A 26,902-nucleotide genomic window follows, 5' to 3' on the forward strand; every position below is an offset into this window, starting at 1 on the left:
CCCTGCTTTCCTTCCTGAAAGTCCCTGTAATGTTCATCTTGTATACCCCCGTGTTCATCCTCCCGTCACCCAAGACAATCTGGAGCAAGCACCGATAAAAGACGTTTTTCATCCTGTGTTTGTGATTTTAACCTTACAAAGTTCCACCTGTTGTTTCTTCAAAAGGCCTCTCTTTGTTCAGGTAATTTCCTTTGATGTATTAACCACGCCCTGGAGGGATCGCATATACAGTATACTCAAAGTACTCTTTGTGAAATTGTTTGTCTCATATTTGTGACTGAATAAACAGCTTCAACTGAACGAAAAGTTCTTTTTGTTTTGAGGTGGCCAAAACTGCCAGGACAGGTCCCAGCTTCAACTCCAATCTATCCAGTGTTCATTTGACCCTTTCTCCTTGTGTCCTTATAATTTCATAGTCCGTGAACCGGAGGAGTTGTTGGTTCCATTCGGTTGTGAAAGTTGCACCACAACGAAGCTCAGGGAGGCCGGCCGGCTTGATACCCTCGAGGTGACACCTGTGAGCCGTCTAGTCTGGGTTAGAATCACGATCCAGCGATAAACTGCCAACCTGGTGTTTCACACGCAGGGCGTTTTCCTAACCTTCACCACACTGTAAGGGATGTTGAACAGACCCTGATGGTGAACAGGCCTTGTTGAAGTTATAAGATCAATGACGAATGTGACATTTTCTCAAGGACACAATATTTTGACCGATGTGGGAGAAATAGTGGACTCCTGTTTTTACCTTTCAATATCATCTCAAGTTGTGCTTTTGTAGTATTTTATTTGTTTGCTTAATTACATACTTTTCCAATCTATGCACACTTTGAAAGGTGGTACTTTCCGTTGCAGTCTCAGTCACATCTCACTAAGAAACAACCAGATCGACGACGAAGGTGCCGACCTGCTTGGCCAAGCTCTCGGTAACACCAAGTCGAGCAACAGAGTGCTCTTGAATCTCAACCTTGCTTTCAACCCTATCACGGATCAAGGAGCAGCATCCATTGCTCAGGTAACGAACACCACTGAGTTATTACCTCTTGGTCTGTCTGTCCACAAACACCAGTTTATGATCGAGGAACAATTTAGTTTGTTCGATTTTGAACAAAATTGAAAATCATTTGCAAACAGGAGACTTACTCTTTTTGAGGACGTCATAAAGGACACAAACAGGCAAAATATAATTAATGTAACTTTTTAAAGGTGATGTAAAAGACGCTGCATCGACTGCGGTAAACTTCCGAAATGTATTTTTCCACCTTTAAAACCCTTTATTTTATTCCAATTGAATGATATGCCGTTCTTAAACACTGTGGAACACAAATCGCCTCATTGGCACTTTCAAAAAAACCTTCAGTTTAACAGGACTTCAACAAAATATGATTTTACATCATCTCAACCAATCAAATTTTCCGCTCGCAGACCCCGCCGCCCACGTCCTTTATTCTCACAAGATTGCGTGGGGTAAGGTGTTCAATGATCTCTCCAGTTCCATCTTTGTTTATGGAATCAATTGAATTCTCTTTCATATTTAATTATAAACTTGAATAAAGGGAAAATGAACCCAAATGTTGCTATTTTTATACCTTTTTTTAATTTTAAGGGACTTATTTGAGACATTTGAGTTGCAGCTCACAACTGCAGATCATGGATCCTGTCTAAACCCTTCAACGGAGCCGAAGGTACTGACTTTTTCATTACGAACAGCAAAATCGGAAATGAAAACAAGTGCATTATAGTGCATTATATCGAATACACTGTATCACGTATGCAGCTGTGGATGACGGCGTGACATCATCAAGCAGACGGAGGAGGAGTGGTTCGTACCTCTTGATGTTCCTTGGCATTGTGGCGTTTCTCCTGCTTCCTTCATATTGCAGATGACAACAGGATCGTCAATATGTAAGAGGAGATACCGTCGGACATCGTCAAGCGAACATTTCTGAAATGCTGCATCTCCAAAAACATGGACGGCACAGAGGACGACATCATTTGGGAGGAGGAGGCTGCAAATGACGGTGACAGCGACGTGGACTTGCTCTACCCTGATTCGGAGAAGGAGTTACGTGCCGTCTTCGACGAGGAAACCATTGACCAGGATTTCCTAGGGTTTAGCTGAAAAGCTTCATCAAACCCAAACGGCCCTTTTTCAGGGCCACAAATCCACAAGAAATATGTATGACACCGGAATGAATCCCTTTTCTTCCTTTTTATAGAAACAAACAAAAAAATCCTCTTTATAATATTAAAAAATAAGAAATAAAAATAAAAACTTCTTGGTGTCCTCTCTTCTCTCTTCAACTTCTTGAAAATGAGAATAAGACTGTTCGACAAAATTAAGCGGACGCGGGAGTCGGCACGCTGATACCTCCGTCACTTTCATCCGAACAAAGTTAATGCACAAACGAACTTCGATCTTGTTCAGAAAATAAAATGATCGACAGTTTCATTTCTTTTGAGGGTGAAAAACTATGGATGTGGTCGCAGGTGGACAAGAGACTTCACAAGGTGGCGTCATGAGCACCCAGAGTTCACAGGGGAAGTTAATTAACCTCCTCCTGAGGTCATTAGCTGTGTTTATCTGATGTGAAGAAAAGTTCGGTCGAGTGTTGTCTCATACTCGATGTCTACATCATACATGTACCTTTCAAGGTACATATCATGTGACAGCTCCTCCATGAGCCTGGAGATCCTGTTGAAAAAGTAAAAAAAAAACTGGGGCCATTGATTATATCCCATTGCAGTCACTTGTTGCAGCCTTTGACACTGCCAGTCACACATTTCTTGGTTCAAACAGTCTTAGTTGACCTCCATGATCTGTGTAACAATATTGAGTCCCCATTTCTTCTTCCGCATCTGTTAGCAGACTCGATGAGGACCTTCAGCTGATTTAAGTAAAACGTAATTTCCTGCTTCTTGCATGACATGTACCATGATACTGTTCCAATCAACATCCTCTGTTGGTTTTGAATATTCTCACATCCCCAAGGTCGATTAGACATGATTATATCCTCTTGAGCTGTCGTTCGACCCTTTCCTTTGAAGTTTTAATCAAACCACCTCGATGCTCCTCAATGAGGACATCATCCCTTTAATGGGTTGTGCACTGATGGGCTCTCTTCCACATGATGATAATACTATTATACTGTTACGGTTGTGGAAATTCGCAAACCACCATCCAGGTCCCGTAGGTGAGATATCTCTGAAAGTACATGTGTAGTTAGCCCAGGCCCGTTGTATAGAGGGAATTTATGTGATCCATCCGGGCTGCGACGCTTTGAGTTAGCCATTTTTTGTGTTCTATCTTTTATTTCAAACAAACAGCATCTCAACAACCATGCCATCCCCACCACAGCGCCAACCACACTACAACCACGCCACCTCCACCATCTACGCTACCACATCTTCGCCACTCGCCATTCAGTAGGCCCTGTGCGGTTACGATTTCCGGGAACAAACAAAAACCAACAACGATGCTTGGGGGTTTTCCCGCCTGTTTCTCCTGTCGAAATTCTCCACGCTCGGTGTGGGAGAGGTGCGATCCGAGCAGGGGTCAAAGGTCATGTAAAGGAGGGTCTGATTTTGGGGGAATAATTCCCTGGCTCTGAGCCAAGACTGACGCCCCCGGCCCCCGCACGGCGCGGGGTGGAGGGGGAGCGAGAGGTCACGCCCCCCTTCGAGAGGCTTCTCCAAGAAGCTCGAAGGGAGGCGGGGCCGAAAACAGGGCGGAGCGAAGGGCGGAGCCTCGCGCTACAAAAGGAGGACAGGACGGACGTTGAGTAGTTGTTGGTCGAGGTGTGGTTGGTCGAGGGTTGGTCTTCATGTTGGTCTTCTGGTTCATGGTCGTCTTCTGGTTCGAGTCGCGAGCTTGTTGTTCCTGCCTTGCTTCTTTGATCCTCGCGCGAGCCCTGGGACCCCGTGCGCGAGCGCGGAAAGCAGCGCCGAACAAACCCCGTCCGTTTCCCCAAAACCCCGTCCGTAAGGTCGAGCGGACCACACGAGCGACACGCAGCACAAGCTCGTGGACCACGCCGGAGGGGCTCGGAGTTGCGGTCGCAAAAGGAGGACTCGACGCGATCAGGGAAGTCGCACTTCCATTTTCTTTTGGGGTTTGGTGTAAATGTCTGTGGGTGGCGCCGTCCGTCAAGTCGTATTGTTTTAAGTGTTGCCGTGTGTTCGCGTATTCGGTCGTAGCTCTGCATTGTTGTTGTTGTTTTAAATTGCTTTATGTGCATTTCTGATTCTGTTTGGCTGTATATGTGTGCTCTGTGTCTGTGTGAATAAAGTGCATTATGTTGAATTGTTCCCCGTTTCGCTGCGTCCTTTCCTTCGTTTGAATCTCCATCTTGCTTCACGTAAAGGGTTCGTAGTGGGCTTAATACGCCCGATAAGTAATCGGAACCGTCGAGGCCGACGATAACACCGCTCGGTTATCCCGATAGTACGGAACGGATCGCTTAAGCGGCCCGTGTCCGGAGTCGACCTGCGGCGAGGTGCGATCGCCCGGTTTACCATCCGCGTGGGTACTTAGGTAGGTCGAGTTTGGCGAACAACCCTATCCCACGCGGGTGGCCGATTGGCACGATCGTGGTGAGGCTGAAAGGCCCACCCGTGACTAGCTCCCGGCGTTAGTCCGAGAGGGTCACGACAGAATTGTCCGTCCGGTGGGCGACGTGCCGCGATTTGAGTCACGTGGCCAATCGCACGCCGGCGGGCGCGAATTCGCGACAATACTTTCTTTGGGAGTATTGGAAATCACAATGATGCTTTCTCATTTTTGCAGGGTCTCCGAACGAACCGCACCCTTCTTGTTCTTTCTTTGGCTTACAATAAAATCGGGGATCGTGGAGCTCAGCAGCTGGCAAAGGTAAGTGCACATATTTTCGCAGAAAACAATACAAACTGGAAGTCACTGGGAAGATCCATATATTCAAAACTGAACTTCCCACCAAATCGTCCAGCTGCACAGAAGGCGAGGTTCAAGTCCGACGTTCCAACCACCGAACGGTCTTCATCTTCTGGGACTGCACAGGTGTTGTGGACCCGGTGTTAAGTATTCTCCCGAACAGAATTGGGTCTTCCTGTGACCGCAATAACCAAATGGTGAGACTGAACGTCGTTTCATCTTCACCTTGCATGTGAGACTGGACGTGGACAGGTGTATGTGTAGGTAGAGCGATCAAACACATTAATTGTCATCAGCAATCCCACACACAAAACGGTAAAATTTGAAATCGAGTTTTGAACTTTGAACTGAGAGTAAGTTAAAGTTTGCTTCACGTAATGTTACTCTCTGTGATTGGCCGCCCCAAGCATGTCATTGGATTTTCACGTTTGTCCTTTGAGGGGTTTTTGTGTTTGGATTTCATGCGTGTGTGTTTGAGAGGGTTTGAGTGTGCATGAGAATGTGGGTTTGTTGACATGTGTAAGAGTATTCGAATTGTTAGAGTATTCAAGTATCGGATTTGCTTATTGAACGGAATGCAGCAGATATGAGAGGACATAACATACAATACATCATAGGTCAATGCTGGTCAGAACAGCATTTTAAGTTGATACAACATAATCCAGCACAGCTCGACCTCGTGCAGCACAGTATGCATCATCCAGCACAGCTCGGCCTAGTGCAGCACAGTATGCATCATCCAGTACAGCTCGGCCTAGTGCAGCACAGTATACATCATCCAGCACAGCTTGGCATAATGCAGCACAGTATACATCATCCAGCACAGCTTGGCATAATGCAGCACAGTATACATCATCCAGCACAGCTTGGCATAATGCAGCACAGTATGCATCATCCAGTACAGCTCGGCCGAGTGCAGCACAGTATACATCATCCAGCACAGCTCGGCCGAGTGCAGCACAGTATGCATCATCCAGTACAGCTCGGCCGAGTGCAGCACAGTATACATCATCCAGCACAGCTCGGCCGAGTGCAGCACAGTATACATCATCCAGCACAGCTCGGCCTAGTGCAGCACAGTATACATCATCCAGCACAGCTCGGCCTAGCGCAGCACAGTATACATCATCCAGCACAGCTCGGGCCTCGTGCAGCACAGTATACATCATCAAGCACAGCTCGGCCTAGTGCAGCACAGTATGCATCATCCAGCACAGCTCGGCCTAGTGCAGCACAGTATGCATCATCCAGCACAGCTCATCCTGGTGCAGCACAGCATGCATAATCCAGCACAGCACGGCCGAGTGCAGCATAATATGCATAATCCAGCACAGATCGGCCTGTTGCAGCAAAGTATGCATAATCCAGCACAGCTCGTCCTGGTGCAGCACAGGATGCATAATCCAGCACAGCTTGGCCGAGTGCAGCAGAGTATGCATCATCCAGCACAGCTCGGCCTAGTGCAGCACAGTATACATCATCCAGCACAGCTCGGCCTCGTGCGGTGTATGTATCCTCGTGCACTATAATCCACGGACCGGTGTTTGTCGCGCTACTCTTCCACTTCTGGGCTGATTGCATCCAGATTTGCTTCATAGGATCCAGTTTGACCACAATTTGTACACAAAGGTGTTTTTATCTTTGAGGGGGTTTTGGGGGGGTTGGGGAGGGGACAAACACAAATTCTCTTTGTAAATGTGTATCATGTCGCACCGCCTCCAGGTGTGAGAGGGCATTACAAGTCCCCACCATTTACAGCACGGTATTCCTGTCCCCACATTTTCCAGTGCTGCGAGGTGTTTTGAATTATAAGCAGTACGTATGTTTTTGCTTCATTCACGTAACCCACGTTTTTTGGCCTTTTTTGTGCATAGAGCTGTCACTTGCCTATACACTGCCCAAATATAGTCAGGTGGCCAGGTGGAAATCCCGTTACTGACCGGATGAAAGCATCAAATTTTGCATCGACTCAGGGTTCAACATAACTTCAAAATCTCGGGGGGGGGGGGGGAACCACGTGAAACGACCTCTGCTTCAGTCGAAATCCAAGATGGCCGCCTTGATCACACCACACCTGATTAAACACCAGACTATTGACTATTTACCTCTTTGTTTGGCTAAGTCGAACATTTTACGGCACAAAATAAATATTACAGGACGTAGGACCATAAAGATTTTAATTGTAAACATTTTAATTTTGATGGAAACAAAAACCATGGCCAAATTCAAGATGGCGGTCATGTTTTTCAGGTCGGGATATACATTTCTCTCAGTTTGGAGTATTTGGCGTGTTGCTTTTTCATGAGGTTTTCACGTGGTGCAGTCCCCTTTGCATGAACGGCTGATTAATTATCTGCAAGCCTTAGACACCTCAGGAATTGTGATCCAAACAGGCAACCATGTTCCAGACTCCTTAACCCAGGAAAAATCTTGGTGGGGAAGGAACCACTTGTTGAGTTTCTGTGCTGGTTGTCCAAATTCCTGCCTGGTATATCCCTCGGCGAAGATGTTGAAGCAACGCATTCTAAGTCGGTGGTAAACGATCCGTTGAAAGATTTCTCTGACAAAATTAATCCTGTCATTTCATTGACAGAGGTCAATGGACTGCTTTTATCATACAGGACAACAATAAGTCTCTCAAGGAGTACGACGATAACATCAGTATCTACAGTGTGTACTAAAACACTTTTGCTGCCTTGCTTCAGAGCATGAAGTATGTGAACAACAATCCACGTGTCCGCTTCCTCGTGATTGCATTCCACCATTTGTAAGGATGACCCCCAGCGACAAAACAAACTCATCCGATGTGATATGGAGGGATGCTCCTTCTGGATGCCTGAACTGTGGAACCTTGCCAGTTAGAAAGCTGAAAAGCTCCTTTTTATTCTCTCGATCACGTAAAAAGCCGAACCAATTCCCTGGTAGCTTTGCCTGATCTGACACCTTCCTGCGAATACCATTTCCTCTTTCTTTCTCGAGTAGATTCTTTCAAACTGTCTGAAATATATGTGTCCCAAACTATGTCTATCCTCCCTGTATCTTGTGGATGCTTCTGTAAGTGAGGAATAAATACTTTGTCAGCATACTCACTGAAGGTAGAAATTCCATGAGTTGGAAGGCAGTGAACAATTACAGCTCCATCCAGTACCTCACAGTCAAATATTCCTGGTGGATCCATTTCATCAGACGGCTCAATACATTTCAGTAAGTCTGATTTACTGCCCGGTCGATGAAGCTTTCCAACATCTGACAGTGAGGGAATGACTGTATCTCATGGGCAAGAAAACTCTTCCAAATCAGATTCCCTGTTTTGCATAGCAATGTATAGCTGATCAAACAGAGCTACATTGTTTTGCAACACCTTCATTTTCTTCCCTTGCTTTGACACTTCCTGTTTCTGAGGTTTTCTGAACAAAGCCAATGAATTCTTCTTGATAGTATCATGAATAGAATGGGAACAGTCCTCAAAAGCACATTTCACATCGTTCTGGTGCTGCTTTCTGCCAGTTTCCTCGAGCGCATACAGAGAGGATTCATCTGCACAGGTGTGGTTGTCCGGTGAAACAAGTTCTGGGAAATCATCCAAAAAAAAAAATATCAGATCGAGACTGATTTAGGACAGGCTCTGCCTGTTATGGCTCTCCAGACTGTGCATTCGTGTGTGTGATTGTCGGCTATCTTTGGTGTATCACAGTGTTTTGGTGGACAGTACAGCACAGTATAAGTGAATGCAGATTCGTGTTTGTTTTGTTTTCCTGGAAAGATTAATTTTTAAAATTTTTTTAATGGTGATGAAACCGACGTTGGGTCTCGCTTTCCTTATTACAGTCACATGACATGCCCTCATATTTGGGAGATTACTTCACCCTCCTTTGCAGTCCTGGATGAAGACCATTTGGTGATGGAAGGTTGGATCTGATCCTTGCTATATCAGCTTGGTGGCACCTGCAGTTTGGAATGAGTGCAGATGCTTTACGGTCCTCATTCCTCTCTTTCCTCCACAATCCTTCCCTCCTCCCAACACTTCCAGTGGAAAAGAATTGAAGGAAATTATTCCCACGTTGGAGAAATCCATTTGAGGAAGATAAAAATGTTCTTTGTCCCCAGAACACTGCAAACACTCACTCGACATCGTGCAGGATGTTTCCAGGATTTAAAAAGCTCACTTGGCTTTCCTTTTTTCTGCTTTGAACTCGGAGGTGTTTGTGTGTGTGTGGGTCTGCATTCTCAGATCGACTGTGATGTTTAAATCCCAGAAGGCTCTGCATTGTTCATATTCATGTATACATCTACTTTGTGTGTGGATAAGTCAGAGATCATTTGTTCATCTCACAATCATTCTGGTTAATTTTTCCACTCTTGAACTAACGTGATATTTCAATGTTATCCAGACGTTGTTGCTGTTGTTGTGATAATTTAACCTTCATGGTGTGACAGGTTTTGAGACGCTTTGCCTTGACTCACGAGGAGCTGGTGGAAAGGCGCTATCTTCAGTCTCATGAGCAAAGTTTGCAAGAGCCACAAAAATCTGTAGGTTTGTTTTTGTTTTTAAACCTCTGCTGTCAAGTTGATCTCAATTTTGCTTTGTACGTTAATATTGGTTGAAACATACTTTCGGTATTTTTAGCTTCTCCCATTTCTGAAGGGATGGCAAAGGCTATTGCAATTAGCCTGTCAGTGTGTGAGTCCATATGCTGATCAACTTTAACCCCTTTCTTTTCACTTGAGCAGTCTTTCACTTGATTTACTTATTGTGTGGATTTTTTTATTTTGTGTGTGGATGTGTATATATTTATATACAGTATATAAATATATATACATAATTCTATATTTATGTCTATATATATATATATATATATATATATATATATATATATATATATATATATATATATATATATATATATAGATGTATTGAGACATGTGGAGTGTGCTGAGCACTCACCCGATCCCCACAAGACATAGTCCTACACCAAAGCATCACCTCCAACCCAGAGGCCTCGGCACGGCGACTCTGTCAAACAGAGAAACATTACATGGTCAACATCAGTTTAACATCAAACGGAGCTGCCAATCCGGATTTCGGGCTTATTTGCCCTCATCAGGACGACATACCGATAAATACCTTACCAATGATGACCACACATTCGTCGTTTATACATCAGACGCACCTCCTGACTGTTATGGAGAGCATCGCGGCTGATTATGTCTCACACAGTAAAACCGCATAATCCGCAAAGAACAACTGACCGTCTGCCACCCGGACGATTGTTCCCACCAATGCAAACCATTCAACCAGAAGCCACATGATGTGATCGATGGGTAAATCGAAACATGTGGAGTGGGATGAGCATTATCACGTTTAAGTTTCAATGGCGATACCACAGTTCTATACCGGAGGGGGGAAGGCAAAATAAATTATTTGATAACAATGAGCAAAAAATATTTTCAGTTATAAAATAATGAATCGCCGCACCATGGCGGGAAACCAAGAGGTATGCATGCTTGCTCTGTGTAGCCTGGATTAGAATCCCGACCCAGCTATAAACTGTCATCCCGGTGTTTCACAGGCAGGGTGATTCATCAATGTGTGTGCCATCCCTCGGATGGATGATAAACTGGGTATCACATCTGCCAGAAATCATCACCCCTATCCCACCCACCCCTCTCTCTTCCTGCCAACTCTACCCCCTCTCTCCCATCCCTCTCCCTCTTTTCGACCCCGACTTTTCCCTCTCTCTTCGACCTCTCCCCTCTTCCCTCCCTCTATCTCTCTTCAACCCTTCCCAAGCGATGAAACCGGTCTGGAAAAAGAGGTGAAGTGAAGATGTGCTCCATTACTTTGAACTTGAGAATGTTTCCACTTCACAGGAATCTGCTCACATGGAGGAAAAGTCACCTGTGAAACATTCAGCTGCTGCAAGAGCCAGCTTATCCTCGGTACGTGGGACAAAGAAGAAGGAAGAGCGAAAGTGTACCAAGACAGGTAGCATATCATGTGTCAATGGAAACGAGCCCATTGATTTTTTTTAATTTTATCAGAAGTATGATGATGCAGCGAATGCCTTGCTCAATACAGAAAAATAAATAAATAATGGGTTACGTAAATAAGATTTAACATTATATTTTGCAATTGACGCATCAACGTTCCCTCAAATGCTGTTTATGATGTTGAGAGGAGGTAGTAGAAATCAATGACTTATGAACCAGCCTTTTGTTGATCACTGGGGGAAGGGCTTGAGACTCCATGGCCTCAATGATGATGACAATGAGCTCATTGTCACAAACATGCGATGCACTTACAATGAGAAGTACTTTGACAAGGTGAGAGTTTGGGACGTACATCAAGTGAGCCAAGATAGGAAGCGCCAGTCCATAGTGGGGAGACATGTTGCTTGACACTTCGGGTGAAAGCCTTCTCCACAAAAGTTGAGGTTGGCATGCAGAAGGAGGAAGAGGTGGCGGTTAGGTTAGGACGCTTGGAGATATGATCTGACCAACACAAGATATTTAGCCGATGGTGATGCCCAGGAGCTTTAGAGACGACGGTATACACCTCTTCGAACCTTTTGTTTTGCATACAATCAAGGCTCGTGGAAGAGCTGGAACATTGAGTGGATCAGGATGCGACAGGACAAATGGAACAGTAGGGAGAGGGGAGAAACACAAACAGCAGGGTTGAAGGACAAAATAGAGGGACACTTGGACAAATAATGGGTATGTGGAGAAATGTGAACAGCTGTATGCGGAGAAAATGGGTGCAAGACCATAAAAGATGTGGTGGAAGACAAAGAGACCACCGACCTGTCTGCAATATGAAAGTGATAAGCACATGGACTCAGCTTCAGCTTCATCGTGGGAGATTCCAAGAATCTTGAAGGCCTTTGTTCCCATGGTGCGAAGCTGAGCAAGGTGTGAGGCAGGGGAGCCAGCCCCAGAGGGAGAGCACTACTCCATCCAGCTGTGGATAAAGGCCTTGTCGGTGGATAAGACGTCAGGTGTCGCAAATCAAATAACTGACCAAATACAGCACTGGAGTATCATGAGGAACCCAAGCAAGACAAAGATGTAGTCATCACGAGGAACCCGGATCGTATTCGGATTTCGGCCGCTCCTCCTCTACCCTCAAACCCATCCAAGTGCAGCAAGGTGAACCTTACAAAAAATATTTACAAAATTCACCCCTCCATCGACAAAGAAAAAGAAAGAGAGATGGAGGACAGAAAGAAACCACACACACATGCAACCTTCTATTGTCCAGAAATACCTTTCTAATTATGACGTCACCAACACAGAATATACACAATAATTCACGAGCACACAAATCAACACACAGGCCCTCGATTTATCATTAATTTCTCTTTCCAATCAACTCGAATGATGCACTTCTGGTTTGATTAAATAATTATTAACTTCCTTTAAAAAATTGAACGACAACAACAACCAAATTCTTATTATTTATTTATTGTTATTCTAAACTTCCTGATGCTCAGCTATAACGTCTTGGAGAGGCTTCACACATGGAACGTACGTGCTGTTTCGTACACTGTAAAAGTAACTCTCCCTCGACCGAACTCCCTTAATAAATCCTCGATGTAAAACTTTTTACAAACCACCTCAAAATTATTAGCTGCTTTGTCTGCCGGAGCTATAACATCCTTCTCATGCAGATCCTCAACATCCTCAAGAACATGAAGCTTACTCAACAACGGTTTTGACCAATCCTGGGTAAACAAGCCTCGACTAGTAAAAAAACAAAAAAATACCATGTCCTCAAACCATTTGCAGATAACCTAAACTTTTTACACGTTTTACGAACAAAATCACAAACAGAATCGACAAGAGAAGATGGAAATACAACTCCATGGCCGAATCACCGGTTCCTGACGTTTGGCTCCCATGTCCACAAGATCTCTCTGATATCACGATCACGAAAAATAATCAAATCCCCAGAAATCACATGACCACATGGATGATAATAAAAAAGGGTGTTTTTTTTAATCGGGGTGAAATGCATTTCGGCACTTAAGACAAATTGGATTTTGACCAAATTTGAAGAAACAGCTTTCTCCTTGTTTGGGTTGCCGATCCTTGGTCGAGGGAGAAGTGAAATCTTGCAGAAATGTTTCTGTGAGGCTCACTAGGCTGTGCCTGGATGGGTTTGAGGGTAGAGGAGAAGCAGCTGAAACCCGAATCCTATGCAGGTTCCAACTGATGACCCCCATCTTTACCCTTTACTAATTCAGGTTCCGTCTGATGACTCCAATGCAGCATTTGGTCTTCCGTTTGATTAAGAAGGTGAAGAAATCATTTTGAAAGGAACACAAATTCAACTTATATCATTAAACTGAGATGTGGAGATAATGTTGCCATCACCAACTGGAAAAACCTTTACTTACGCTTTATGGCTTGACTCATATTTTGAGGATAGATGTGATTTCCTTCATCAGATGCAAACATAACGTTTGGTGATATCTCCAACCGTGCACATCATACAGCAATCTGTTTGCTTGCCTGAAAAAAAAAAATACAATTAAAATTTATCTTCACTCTTGTTTGCAAAAACATAAAAATGTAAATCCATTCACCAAGAGCAAATGTGTTACGTGGAAGGGGGGGAGGGAGGTGGAGAGTTCCACAGCTACATTGCAGTCAGAGCAGCTTGGAACGTGTCATCGCTGAGCGTAGAACTGCCCCTGTATTAGCTAAATGTCGAAAGGTAAGTTGTATGTAATATGTGCACCGACAAAGCAGTGGTTTTGGATCATCGGGAAGTTTATGGCAAGATTGTGTTTTGTAAACCTGTCAAAAGGGTGAGGCCATGTGGAGGATTTGCGGGCATAGACGGCATAAGAGAGTGCTACTAGCTTTTACAAGACCATTGTGAACTGATCACAATGTGTACACAAGTCATGGTGGTGAGATGCTCTGCAGGGACAAACAAGGGATGCAGGTAAGAATGAGGGGTTGGGGAAGATGCAGGGGGTGGGCAAGATGGATGCAGGAGCAAACACACTTAAAAGTGGGAGAATTAGCCCATCCGGAAGGACTGGTTCTTTGCTGGTTGTTGGAATGAGCACAAGCAATGACAACACACATCAAAACCCATCACAGTGGAAAAACATCGTCAAAGCAAATGACATACTCACAGATTTTTTCATGCATGCCAGGCAAGAGATAATTGGCAACGGGTGGTGGATACACGAGACACTGAAGAATCATCGTGTTCAGGTCAAAGGTGTTGTTCATTGGCATCCTGTGCAGGCCGATTGCAGCTCCTATAACACATTTTTCCCATTAAAGGTGAACATTTTCCGGAGGAAAAAAAGTATCATTGGAGTTTGAATATCTTCCTGGGAACCGACAAGTCAAATATAAACGACGCAGTGAAACACTCTCACTCCAACCCATGCATTATTGAATCTCGCCAAATTACACGATACACATTTACATTGAGAATTAGTGTCACCCCCTCCCCTCACCCCCCCACCCCTCTCCCCAAGACCTCCAGCAAAGATAAAAACATCCCTGCACATTAACTGGGGTCATGGTGATCCTCTGCAGCAAGCCTGGATGTAATTAGCTCACAACACAACTGGAGGAAGAGTAGCGTGACAAACAAACGATAAAAAAACGTCATGCAGAGCACAACACTTGCAAAATCTATCAAAACAAATTTCACCTGAACAATAATTGGTGGTTGAATTGAATGACCAAATTATGCAACTCCTCTTCAAATTTCAGGTCAATTGGATGAAAATTGAAGATTTTAGAAATCCCACCCAAGTTGTTGACCTTTGGACTATGTTGATCTTTTGGTCGAACTTGACCTCAATAATAATTGGTGGTTGAATTCAGTAGGCTGATGTGAGAATCGTTTTCAAATCTCTCGTCAATCGGATGAAAATTGAGGATTTTAGAAATCCCACCTTAGTTGTTGACATTTGGCCTATGTTGACCTTTTGATCGAACTTGACCTCAATAATAATTGGTGGTTGAATTCAGTAGGCTAATGTGAGAATCCTTTTCAAATCTCTCGTCAATCGGATGAAAATTGAGGATTTTAGAAATCCCACCAAAGTTGACCTTTGGACTATGTTGACCTTTTGGTCGATATTCACCTAAATAATAATAGGTGGTTGAATTCAATAGGCTGATGTGAGAATCCTTTTCAAATCTCTCGTCAATTGGATGAAAATTGAGGATTTTAGAAATCCCACCTTAGTTGTTGACATTTGGCCTATGTTGACCTTTTGATCGATCTTGACCTCAATAATAATTGGTGGTTGAAGTCAGTAGGCTGATGTGAGAATCCTTTTCAAATCTCTCGTCAATTGGATGAAAATTGAGGATTTTAGAAATCCCACCTTAGCTGTTGACATTTGGCCTATGTTGACCTTTTGATCGATCTTGACCTCAATAATAATTGGTGGTTGAATTCAGTCCGGCTGATGTGAGAATCCTTTTCAAATCTCCAGTCAATCAGATGAAAATTGAGGATTTCAGAAATCCCACCGAAGTTGATCTTTGGACTATGTTGACCTTTTGGTCGATCTTGACCTCAATAATAATTGGTGGTTGAATTCAGTCGGCTGATGTGAAAATCCTTTTCAAATCTATAGTCAATCGGATGAAAATTGAGGATTTTAGAAATCTGACATATTTGTTGACCTTTGGCCTATGTTGCTTGACCTTTTGACCTCAAAAACAATTGGCTTCTTGTCTCTGACAGATTCTACCATGCAGTGAAGTTTCATGATGATCGGTTTGTAATTGTGACCCGTTGGCGATTGACAAACAGACAGACAGAAAAACAAAATCGACTGACCAATATGGTTGAGGAAAAATCTTCCGATTTTACAAGTTACGAACCAACACAAACAAAAACACACAAACACAGGACTGTGAATTATAGTCAGGATAACATGATACTCAAACACAGGCTATACATCACATATTTCACATGTTGTATACACATGTTATGCACATGACATATTATACATATTGTCGCGTCAACGGCTCAAATAACGCGGAGCTCGTGCGGCGGGAGGTTAAAATCCCACGAGATGTCCCAAACAGTCTTAACTCCTGCGGAGACGTTCCGAACTATGGTGGGAATGTGCGCGCACGTGGTTGTGAGGAGAGACACGAGAACCTTCAGCTCTTGTAAAACCAATGGGTTTATTCCCCGAAGCACAAGCAAGTAAAGACGAATGAGCGAATGGTGGAATCCTGACGGAGGAGGTGGCGGCTTGTGAGGGATGGAAATACAATTAATAAATAATTAATTAGACACAGCTTGGTAAAAATGAATTGAAGGAACTAAAAGCCTTACGGATAAAGTTTTTTGATGCAAAGAACTTCAAAAATCACGTGACCAAGTGGATGATGGAAAAAAAAGAGTGAAGAGGAACATGTGCAATCAGTTGATAACATATCCCTAATCGCATACTGTAAGAAATTTACTACAATTAAATAAGTACTTTGTAGGACCAGGTGGAGACTGACTTTGGAGTCCAACTTTGAAATGTGGTTTTCCCAAGAAGGATCGTGGAGAAGATTGAGACCCAGGAGATCGAATGACTGAACATCCTCAAGATGATTGTTCTATGAAAGTAGAGCGTGGGGGGGGGGGGAGGGGGGATAATAGTATTTGTGGATGGAGAGAGAGCTGAGATTTCAGACCGAAGAAAAGTTTACCTCTTCAGGAAACAAAAACAACCTGACTGAGCTCTTGACGTCGCACAAGAAATACACAACTCACAGGTGCAGAAATGGGCACAAATGTTTTGCCAGTGATCGATCTTCTGTACTCCAAAAGGAGCCGCCTGTGCATGCGTGCGTCCATGCGTTCGGGTTCTACCCATTGGTTGAGGACTTTCAGTGGGAGTGGGGAGGGGGGGAAATGGGGGATTTTGAAGGCTTGAGTGCTGTTGTTCCCTTTGTTATGCTGTGTCCTGATCTGTTCTGTGTCCTGGCTCTTCCACGAGCCTCTCCCAGGATCGACTAAAGATTTGACGAAGACGTCGAAGAACCAAGGATCGAAGCCAGGAACCAAAGACAAAGGGACGGTACAAGCAGTGGAATCGGAGGTACGAGGCAATTCAAGTATACCTCCGCATGGCCAGAGGCCGTTTGGACAATCACTCGAATGTCATCACCTGGTTATTGTCTATATTAATTCACAGAACTTAATCCGTCCAATTAAACTTCGATTTTAATTGTTTATTTGTTTACTTACACTTAACATACAACTCCTGTCACGACAATATATACATGTAGACAAAAGAGTAACGTGACCGGATAGGCCTACTGATAGGCCGGATCTGAATCCGGATCCAAAACCAAAATCTCATCGGCTTGTTCTCGTCACCGAACCAACTCATCCACCTGGTTTTATCAAAACTCATCCACAACGTTTTGAAATATCATGATGTTTATCATTTTTGGCCCCCTCTCTCAATGTTGAAGAACCACCTTGGAAATTAAAAAAATATTTAGTCCCGGGATCTGGATTCGGATCTTCACCAAAACCGGAATGATTCGTCCTCGTCACACTCCCAACCTCTCCACCAAGTTTCATCCGAATCCGTGCACAACTTTTTTTTAAGACATCTGCCTCAAAGACAAATCGACAGACGGGGTGAAAACATAACCTCCGTCCACCTTTGGTGCCTGAGCTAAAAAAAATAAAGATTGTAAAGATTTCAGAAAAAAATAATTTTAATTCCAGAATTTTAACGTCCGTCCGAGGGACGTTGGCGCAGTGTCTTTCACACCGCCTTATCAAGCACGTTACATTCGTTCATCATGCCTGTTGTTTGTGTCCTTTATGACATCCTTACAAACAGGAAGTTTAATGTTTGGAATGATTTTCAATCTTGTTTGACGACCAGACAGGCAGACGAAGTAAAAAAACATACAAACATCTCGCTCCTCTAAACGGGGTAGTTATGGAGGCGGAAATTATAATACACATCTTCTGTCATCAAGCCGGCATGCTGGGACCAACAATTCACATTTGTCACATCTGATGGGATTCCAATGCTCTTATGGCATTAGGTGCTCCATTTGAAACATGTGTTGGTGTCAAAGCCAGCGACGAATCGCTAATTCATAGCAGGAGGATGATGAGCTATCGATGGACGCAAAATGATGGCCACGACCCACTTGACCAGAAATTTCCGGGACACGCCGTGTCGCTTACTCCTCATATATGGGGGACTCGGACCCACAACCTCTCCTCCCCAACTCCTCTCACCCGCGCCAGATCTATGAACCCCTGGAATCGGTGACTTCTCGGTTGAATCACCCTGAAGACGATCAGATCTTCGATCCAGGAAACAACACCCTCATCAACCTGACGCTCACTGGTACGTTTCATCACAACATCTTCACAATGCACATCACTGAGGAGAGCACAATGGATGTCCAAGCAAATACCCCCCTCTTGAACACACAGGAAGGAACTTCCTGACATATGTTAGGCAGCCTCGATATTAGCAGAAGGTAACTTCGGGAATTCAAAAACAAAGTACTCGGAAGATAATTGCCGGTTAATCAAAGTGAAAACCCCCAAGTTCGAGTGTCGAACCCTTTCAGCTGTAACTTTATGGCTGATGCCGCAATCGCTGAGAGTTCATTCGGGCCTGGGATAGACCAAAAAATGCACGACGCAACCATCGCCTTTTATCTGAACACCACTTGTTCTGCATTTTCCATTGTCACAACACCGATGAAACACATTTTGAAAAACTCAACTATTCGTGCCATTCATCGTACTCCGCAAGAAACTTTTCATCGAAATTTCTGAGTTGCAAAGATCGTCACGGCGCGACGGGATCCAGGTGGCTCATAAAACCTTGCGGCATGTCCAAATTTGCAGCACTGCGTCACAGATCTTTGTACTCCAGCTGACGACATTGTCGCACACCATCACCCACACCTAATTAAATCATCTTCCGAACCCTGCACTTAACTTCCCTCCTTTTTTTCGTGTGCAGAGCAAAGATAACTGGCTTGTGCTAGGTGGTGACATGCTCTCCAGCCACTGCCTTACAATCCCTGATCCTCCACAACTGTCGCTTCCTCACCACCAACAAATCCAATTCCATTCCATGCTCTCCACTTCTAAAATAATTATTCGTCTTCCGATACTGTTATCCCCACGCCATGACTGAAATGATGGTGGTGAAACAGTTTCCCTGCGTGTGCACACATCAGGTAACCACATTGGATTGGCAGGGCTCGAAGCAATTCTCAAGTCGTTACAGTATCAAGCTGATGTTGATGACAACCGTGGAACAGGTTTCCAAGGAATCCTGCGCCTCCCTCTCAAAGTAAGCCTTCATTATTATTATCCCTTATGCTACATGTGTGTGGGGATGTGTGAAAGTGAGTGTTTGTGTGTGAATTTTTACTCCATCATAATTCACCACTCTTTATATATTTCAACAGACTCTCTCAATTCGACCTTTCCTTCATCTCGTGTCTAAAAAGTCCGACTGTTGCAATGTTTCTTCTCTCCATTCTCTTTTTTACTTTTTTGTATTAATGTCGAGGCTCATATGAGAGCGAACACACAACACACACCAAGGGGGGCATGAGACAAGAGGGGCAGGAGAGGGAAGGACAAAACAGTGGGGAACAGAGGCATTCGATCTGTGGAAGGGAGAGGGATGGGGCGGGGAACACGGGGTATACAAGATGGATGGGGAAAGGAGGGGAACCATAGGATGGGGAAATGGAGGGGGAACCTTGGATACCAAAGGAAAAGAGTTTGGTGAGCAGGTCAGGGTGCCAGACCGTGTCAAAAGCACATGAGATGTCTCGGGATATGGCTCTGATTTCATGTCCGGCATTGAGGACCTCCATCCATTGTTGGGAGAGCAGAAGCAGAATATCCAGGGAAGAGTGACCTGGTCTGAAACCAAATTGATGATAGGAAATCAAGCCATTGGAGAAGAAGAAAGTTTTAATGTCTGATGCGATGATGGATTCCAGAACCTTGCTGATGATTGGGAGGATGATTGGTCTGGCGTTGCAGGGATCTGTTTTTGCACCTTTTTTATGCAGAGCGGTAATGTTTGCTGATTTCCAAGAAGATGGCAGATGACCTTGATCAAAAGAGAGGGTGAATGGAACAGAGAGAGGGTGAGCAAGAGCAGAGGAGCAGGTTTTTAGGACACGTGGTCTGATGCCGTCTGGACGGGTTTCAGAATCTGAGTCGAGGGATGACAGCAAGCTCTCCACCTGTCAGGAGGTCTGTCATGTGGGAGGAGGAAGTAAACAGGGATAGATATTAGGGAGTGAGAGACGTTTTGAAGGAGGAAGATTTCTGTTGAGTAGATGATGTCTGGTTTGTCGATGGCAACCTGTAAGGAAAGATCTGTCAGGTTTGAGCGAAGGCCCCGGATGTTTGAGGTCCACACTGTGCAGGAAGAGGGAGGGAGGAGGCTTTGGGTGCGGGGGTGGGGGGGTAGTGGAGGGGGAGGGTAGGATGAGGGATGAGGGAGTAAAGAAAGGAGAGTTGTTGAAAGAGTGTGGGGGATTGCAGAAGAGCTTGGGGATAGGGCCATGTGAGAAGGAGAAAAGGCTCGGTGGTGCTGGGTTGAGGTACAGTGGGGCGTAATATGAGAGGGGGCAGAAGGCAGTTGAGGATTGGAGGAGGTGAAGTGATGAGAAGTGTGGAGATGGAAGTGTGAAGGTTGCTTTGAGAGGGAGGGGTGACTTGGCACTGAAGTTGGAAAAAAAGGACGATTGATGGAACACGAACATGCATTGCAAACTGGGATTTATAATCTTTCGCTTTGAAATGCGACTCATGACATAACGTGAGGGATGCAATGAAGGTGAATTAAGAGGCGAATGGGTAAATCAGACCAGGTCATTCTCTGCTGGATACGCTGCTTCTGCTCTCCCAACAATGGATGGAGGTCCTCATTGCCGGACATGAAATCAGAGCCATATCCGTAGACGTATCACGTGATTTTGACACGGTCTGGCACCCTGCCCTGCTCAGCAAACCCTCTTCCTATGGTATTCAAAACAATCTCCACTCATGACTCGCAGACTTCCTCTCCTGTCACAGTCAATGTGTGTCCCTAAATGGAGTTCTCTCATCCCCTCTTCCTGTCCAGGCTGGAGTTCCTCAAGGTGGAGTTCTGGGCCCTGTTCTTTTTCTGGTTTTCATCAATGATCTCTCCGACTCTCTGGAAAATCCTCTTTATCTCTTTGCTGATGACTCCACCCTCTGCCGTACCATCGGTCATCCCTCAGACCGGCAAGCAGCAGCTTCTTCACTCACTGCAGATCTGGATAAAAATCACAAATTGGTCCAACACGTGGAACGTGTCTTTCAATCCAGACAAATCTCACACTCTCACGATGTCTCTCCGAAAGGACAGTCTGGAAAACCCCCCATCGACTTTCTCAACAAGCATCTTGAAGAAGTCCTTTCATTCAAGCTTCTGGGTCTCACTCTCTGCCATGTTCTTTACTGGGAAAGCCACATTTCCAACCTGGCCTCTCCCTTCCACAGATCTCCTCATGTCTCTGTTCCCCATTGTTTTGTCCTTCCCTCTCCCACCCCTCTTGTCTCCTGCCCCCCTTATTGTGTGTTGTGTGTTAGCTCTCACACGAGCCTCGACAATGTACATTTACAAAAAAAAATTAATAAATAAATAAAGTCACCACTGAAAAAGAAAAGACATCGGAGCACAACCAATCACAACACATAAAGCATGCAGTGTCACAACGTCTTTTTTGTTTCTTCCTGAGATCAGATTCAAGATGGCCATTCTATTACTTCAATGCATCCCCAACCCTTTCTCAGGTCACGTGCATGGTCCGATTTTGTTCAAACTTGGCACAAGCACAGTACATGATGGCGTACACGTGCCCCTCACTTTATTTTGCGATCTCATCAAAGATAGCCAACTGGTAGACTGGAGGTCATTTTAGTGATAAACAATTTTTTAGCAGCGTCTCGCGTAGCGAACGCTGCTCATAGAGAGCTCGGCGTTGTTCTTCTTCTTCTTCTTCTTCTTGTTCTTCTTGTTGTTCTTCTTGTGAAGACAAAACCTTAACCTCTCGGACGCGGCTCTTGTATATACAAGATCCGGATCTCCTTAAATACCAAGCACATGTACACATCCTCGCATTGACGGTGCCTTTTGAGAGCGTCTATCATGAATTTTTAAATATATTCGGACATTTGCTTTAAAGTTTCGAAAAGTTCACGTTACTATTTAAAGATTATTCCATTTATCGTATTGTAATTTCGTAAATACATTGTTTATTTCGTAAATACACTATATATCGTAAATACATAAATACATTATGACGGGTCTCACTATTGGCTAAATCAAGGCACGTGATGAAATATGGGAAGTTTTTTATCTTGCCAAAACGAAGTTTTTGCAAGATATGTAAGTCAGCTTGTATGTTTTTTTTAATTTTTTTTAATTTTGTTTGTTTGTTTGTCTGTAATCACGTATAAAAATTCTGCAGAGCACAGTTATCATTGGAAATTTTTGTAACTTCGCATATCAGAGGCCTATAGAGGTCCCTTTCAGTGCACAAAATTTTGAAGGTCAAGGTCAAAGGTCAAGATCACTTTGTCGCAAATCAGGGGAGTCGACGAAACCCTTATTTTTTGAGTATTTTTGATCGGATCGTCTTCAAACTTCATGGGAATATAGTTCATGGTCTGGCGCTCAGTTGATTAATTTTTGGTGGCGATTGGCCTTGACCTTCATGATTAGCGCCTCAGGTCAAACATATTTGACCCCAAGGTCAAATTTTCAAGTTTTAGGAACCATATCGTGCAGTACCTCAAATTGAACACCTGAATGAGTGCTTTCTAGATATGTCAAGCTTGAGACATTATGACGTCATTTGGTGACGTTATGAGGCAAAAGCATATTTTTCATGGTTACTCTGTAGAACGATTCTCATCAGAATCTCTCATAGGCAGATATTCCTCAAGGAGTCGCTCCTGGTGGATAGCAGCTCTGTTCACCTCAGTGTGACCTTAAAGAAGTCACACGTGGTCACCTTTTGGCAAGATCCGGGTCACCCTGTGGGTGACATTGGTTTATTTATTTTTATTTTTTAGCCGACAAAACCTTTAGGACGCTGTTCTTGGACACATTCGTCCTTGTTACAACTAAAATGGCCGCCAGTCATATGTGCAATTAGAAAGTGAGTAGTGCTAACCAAGATGGCGACACTTCACAATGGGTTATCCAGTGGCCTGTATTTATTTATTCAATTACTTTTTTAAAATTTTGTGTTTCGTCGTGTCTGTCGAGAACAGAACTTTTACACCAATTTGAGCTTTAACTTTTATACCAATTTGAGCTTTCTTCATCGAACCTCAATGTTGAGGATATGGAGACCACGAGTTAATAAAATGTACTGATTGTTTTTTTCACGGTTCTTTTCGTCAAGTTGAGTTCGAGTGTGAAGTGCCGTGGACGGCCTTTGCATTTTGAGATGCGTTCTAGTTACCTCCACCACCGACGGTGGACGGAAGTCGTGTCTTCATCGCCGTCTGTGAGTAGGATATCTCAAAAAGTTATCGACGCATTCAAACGAAACTTCGTGCACACGTTGGGTGTCTGGAAATGACGAGTTGATTCGATCTTGGTGAAGATCTGGTTTCCAGGTACGACAATTGTTTCATTGTTCTTGCCGTTGTCAGGGGAACGCCTTTCCAGAAAACTGTGAGGCCTTCTTGGACATTGAACGGATGTTGCTGGCACGAGATCCCATTGTGTGCAAGAAAGCCAAGTAGGAAACGATCCCATATTCCTCCTTTTCACAAACCAGTTAATCAGGATGAGAACAAAATGGTTGTTCTCATCCGCAAAAAAAAATATTCATGATTTCATTTTGTCATTGTATCACAAGGACCACTCCTGTCTGACACATTCATGGATTCAATTACTTGTTGATGTTTCAATTGCTGACCCTGTGTGTTTCTGCTTATTTGAATAATTTAGAATGTCAAGGATGAATGTACCGACTAAAATGTAGACAAGAGCGTCCATCATCTCACGAAATAGCTTCCATCAATCACCTCACTTCCGGTCTTACTTCAGTTTGGGCAGCTGTCTTCTCTTTCCCCTTCGCTCGGAGAATGAATGCAAGTAATGTGGTTCGGGGATCCGTACTCGTCCACGACCGGTTTCACCGGAGGGAAGTGCTCTTCGGCTGTCTGTCCATCTGTCCATCCCACGTTTTTCCCATTACCCCTTAACATGTTCAACTGAAACTTTGTACCTGGCTTTATTACAATAAGTTGCAGAACAAATGCGACTTTCAGGGTGTCTCGTCAATTTTTCACAGAGTTGCCCTTTTTGAACTGAGAAAATATCACATCGGTCAGGGATATGTGTTGCAAAGCAATTATTGCTCTTGTTATTCATGATTTATATCAATTATTTGGATCGTGGGGTGAAGAGCCTGTTTTCTAAATTTTCAGATGACACTAAGCTTGGAGGAAAGAGGAGGAGGATGACCAGATTCAGGGAAGTATTGGTACTGTCATTGATTGGGCAAAAGATTGGTGGATTCCATTTAACCTGAAGAAATGTAAGGTGCTTGGGATGGGTAAGAATAATGAAAATGGAGATTACATAATATACAAGGGGGAGTCTTGGAGCGTGTCACACAGGAGAAGGAGCGGGGGTGGGGGAAAGCAGACACAGGGCAAGTACCAGGTAGCTACAGGTAAATCTAATGGGGTTTCAGGTTGTATTCATGAATGTATAAATTATAAATCAGAGGAGGTTGGGTTAATATTCTATTGGAAAGCGATCACCACCATCTGCTTGAGCACCAGCGCCCAGAGCAGTTAGACTTTATTATTATTATTTAATTATTTATTTTTGTATGCAATATCGAGGCTCATATGAGAGCGAACACAGAACATACAACGGGAGCAGGAGATAAGACGAGAGGAGAGGGAAGGACAATCAGTTGCAAACAGAGACTTTACGAGTTCTGTGGAATGGAGAGGGATGGGGTGGGGTACATAGGGTAAACAAGATGGACATGACAGGGACTTTCAGGTTGTCACACCACAAGGACTGTCCTATACAACAAAGAGGTCAACCATAGACCGTATCCTTGCTCTTCGGGTCCTCACCGAACGCAGACGAGAGTTTCGGCAGGGGCTGCTTGCAGCTTATGTTGATCTCTGTAAAGCGTTTGCTTCAGTGAATCGGGATGCCCTCTGGAGGATTCTTGGTCTTCGTGGGGTGCCACCAAAACTGATCGATGTGATGTCTGAACTCTACTCTGGTAGTTAGAGTGCTGTGAGAAGTGGTGGTACCATCTCTGACTTATTTCCAGTTGTTACTGGAGTTTGCCAGGGGTGTGTACTGGCCCCCACACTTTTCAGAACTTGTATGGACTGGATTCTCGGGAGGATGTCGGAGAGATCAAGCTGCGGTGCATCGTTTGGGAATGTCAAGATCTCTGAGCTTGATTTCCCAGATGATGCAGTCATTTTTGCGGAGACTCTGGATATCCTTTTGGGGGCCCTCGAGGTGCTGAATGAGGAGTTGGGCCCGCTGGGATTACGGGTTTCCTGGGTCAAAACTAAGATCCAGGCTTTCAATGACATCTTGGATGCTGCTGTCCTGTCTGTACCTGTTTGTGGTGAGGATGTTGAGGTTACGGAGAGATTCACTGACCTTGACAGTGATATTCATGTCTCCGCTGGCTGTGAGCCAGAGGTCAATAGACGTCTGGGTTGGGCCTCGGGAGTCAGGATTCACTGGATCATGGGGTGTGACGCTGTCGGTACCTGTGCAGGAGGATGAAAGTCCGAGTCATCAGGTCCTTGGTGCTTCCCGTCTTGCTCTACGGATTGGAGACTTGGACACTGACTGAGATGAGCTGAGATGGAGACTTAATTCCTTTCGTACCAGGTCTCTTCGGAGAATCCTTCGCTATCACTGGTCATACTTGTCCAATGAGCGGTTACTGAGAGACTCAAATTAAATTTGTTACCTGGGGATGGGTCACGGACTGCATCATCCATGAGCGTCAGCTGCTGCTGTGTGGACATGTGACTCGTTTTCCTGACGCTGATCCTGCTCATCAGACTCCCTCAACGAGGAAGCCTCGTGAGTGGAGGAGGTCAATGGGCCGACCACGTGCGTCGTGGTTGAAGCAGGTTGATCAGCACCTCAAGGAGATGAGGATGGGCTTGGCATCTGCCTGGAGGATGACCAGACAGAGGCCCCTTACCTGGAGTACCAGCGGAAAGTGGGCACAGCGACGAGCTGCTCTTGTGCATGTTCCCCCACAAGACCTGACATGATCGACATGGCCACCGCAATTTAACATCAGGACCTTATCAGGACATCAGGACCTTACGCTATCACCCAAATTTGGCAGCAAGATGACTGGTGGTGGGTCTTGAGAAGAAGATTTTTGAAGGGATTTCCCTCGATTTTCTACTTCAAGTCATTTGACTAGAACGAGGTTTGTAATTCCTGTTTCCAGTCAGGAGAGGAATGTTGTTGCTAAATTTCAGCCGGATTGGCCCAGCGGATTGGCCGGAGAAGTCAAAATAAGAGATGGGCAGACGGACAGTGCCCGATGACAAGACCTCATCTGGAATTTAAATGAAGGATTTAGATTCCACATGAGCTGATAATAATCATCTTCAGAGAGTGTGGTGTACTGCATTTCCGAGCTGCCTCTTTCAATGGCAATGACTGACTGGTTGCATCCAACAGGGTTGTATTTGGTGCAGCATCCTTCGCTGTCGAAATTATAATCGCTTGAAAGGATTCCACGGAAAGTAAACAAAACTGCATTGCTTTGTCAAAGAATAGGAAGGGATCGGAAGGGTGGGCGGGTTTTTTTTGGAGGGGGGAGGGGTTTGCTTACATTGTCGAGGCTCGAATGAGAGCTAACACACAAAGCACAGCAAGGGGGGCATGAGACAAGAGGGGCGGGAGTGTGAAGGACAAA

General features: G+C 44.5%; 1 protein-coding gene and 1 long non-coding RNA gene across 11 annotated transcripts in view; one reads left to right on the forward strand and one right to left on the reverse strand.

The window, feature by feature from the left end:
- Positions 1 to 26,902, reverse strand: part of LOC147006613 (uncharacterized) — a 62,569-nt gene that overhangs the window by 27,538 nt on the left and 8,129 nt on the right. Inside the window, exons 2-4 of one of the 3 annotated variants that reach the window (XR_015054719.1) lie at positions 14,056 to 14,184; positions 13,306 to 13,420; positions 9,852 to 9,920 (exon numbers count right to left, since the gene is read on the reverse strand). This is a non-coding gene — a long non-coding RNA (uncharacterized LOC147006613). The remainder of the gene's footprint in view (positions 1 to 9,851; positions 9,921 to 13,305; positions 13,421 to 14,055; positions 14,185 to 26,902) is intronic. The other 2 variants (XR_015054721.1, XR_015054720.1) reach the window with 2 other exon arrangements.
- Positions 1 to 26,902, forward strand: part of LOC147006614 (leucine-rich repeat-containing protein 71-like) — a 38,298-nt gene that overhangs the window by 9,994 nt on the left and 1,402 nt on the right. For 6 of the 8 annotated variants that reach the window (XM_085868394.1, XM_085868391.1, XM_085868396.1 and 3 more), the window contains 8 exons: positions 853 to 1,012; positions 4,784 to 4,867; positions 9,344 to 9,436; positions 10,778 to 10,892; positions 16,907 to 16,998; positions 18,177 to 18,279; positions 19,130 to 19,245; positions 23,613 to 23,701. In XM_085868394.1, the coding sequence (XP_085724520.1) occupies positions 853 to 1,012; positions 4,784 to 4,867; positions 9,344 to 9,436; positions 10,778 to 10,892; positions 16,907 to 16,998; positions 18,177 to 18,279; positions 19,130 to 19,245; positions 23,613 to 23,701 (852 nt within the window). The remainder of the gene's footprint in view (positions 1 to 852; positions 1,013 to 4,783; positions 4,868 to 9,343; positions 9,437 to 10,777; positions 10,893 to 16,906; positions 16,999 to 18,176; positions 18,280 to 19,129; positions 19,246 to 23,612; positions 23,702 to 26,902) is intronic. The other 2 variants (XM_085868395.1, XM_085868397.1) reach the window with 2 other exon arrangements.

Source organism: Eptatretus burgeri, unplaced genomic scaffold, assembly GCF_056783735.1.
Source record: "Eptatretus burgeri isolate ZD-2024b unplaced genomic scaffold, Ebu_testis_v1 Ebu_testis_scaffold_3160, whole genome shotgun sequence".
Classification (NCBI taxonomy): Eukaryota; Metazoa; Chordata; class Myxini; order Myxiniformes; family Myxinidae; genus Eptatretus; species Eptatretus burgeri.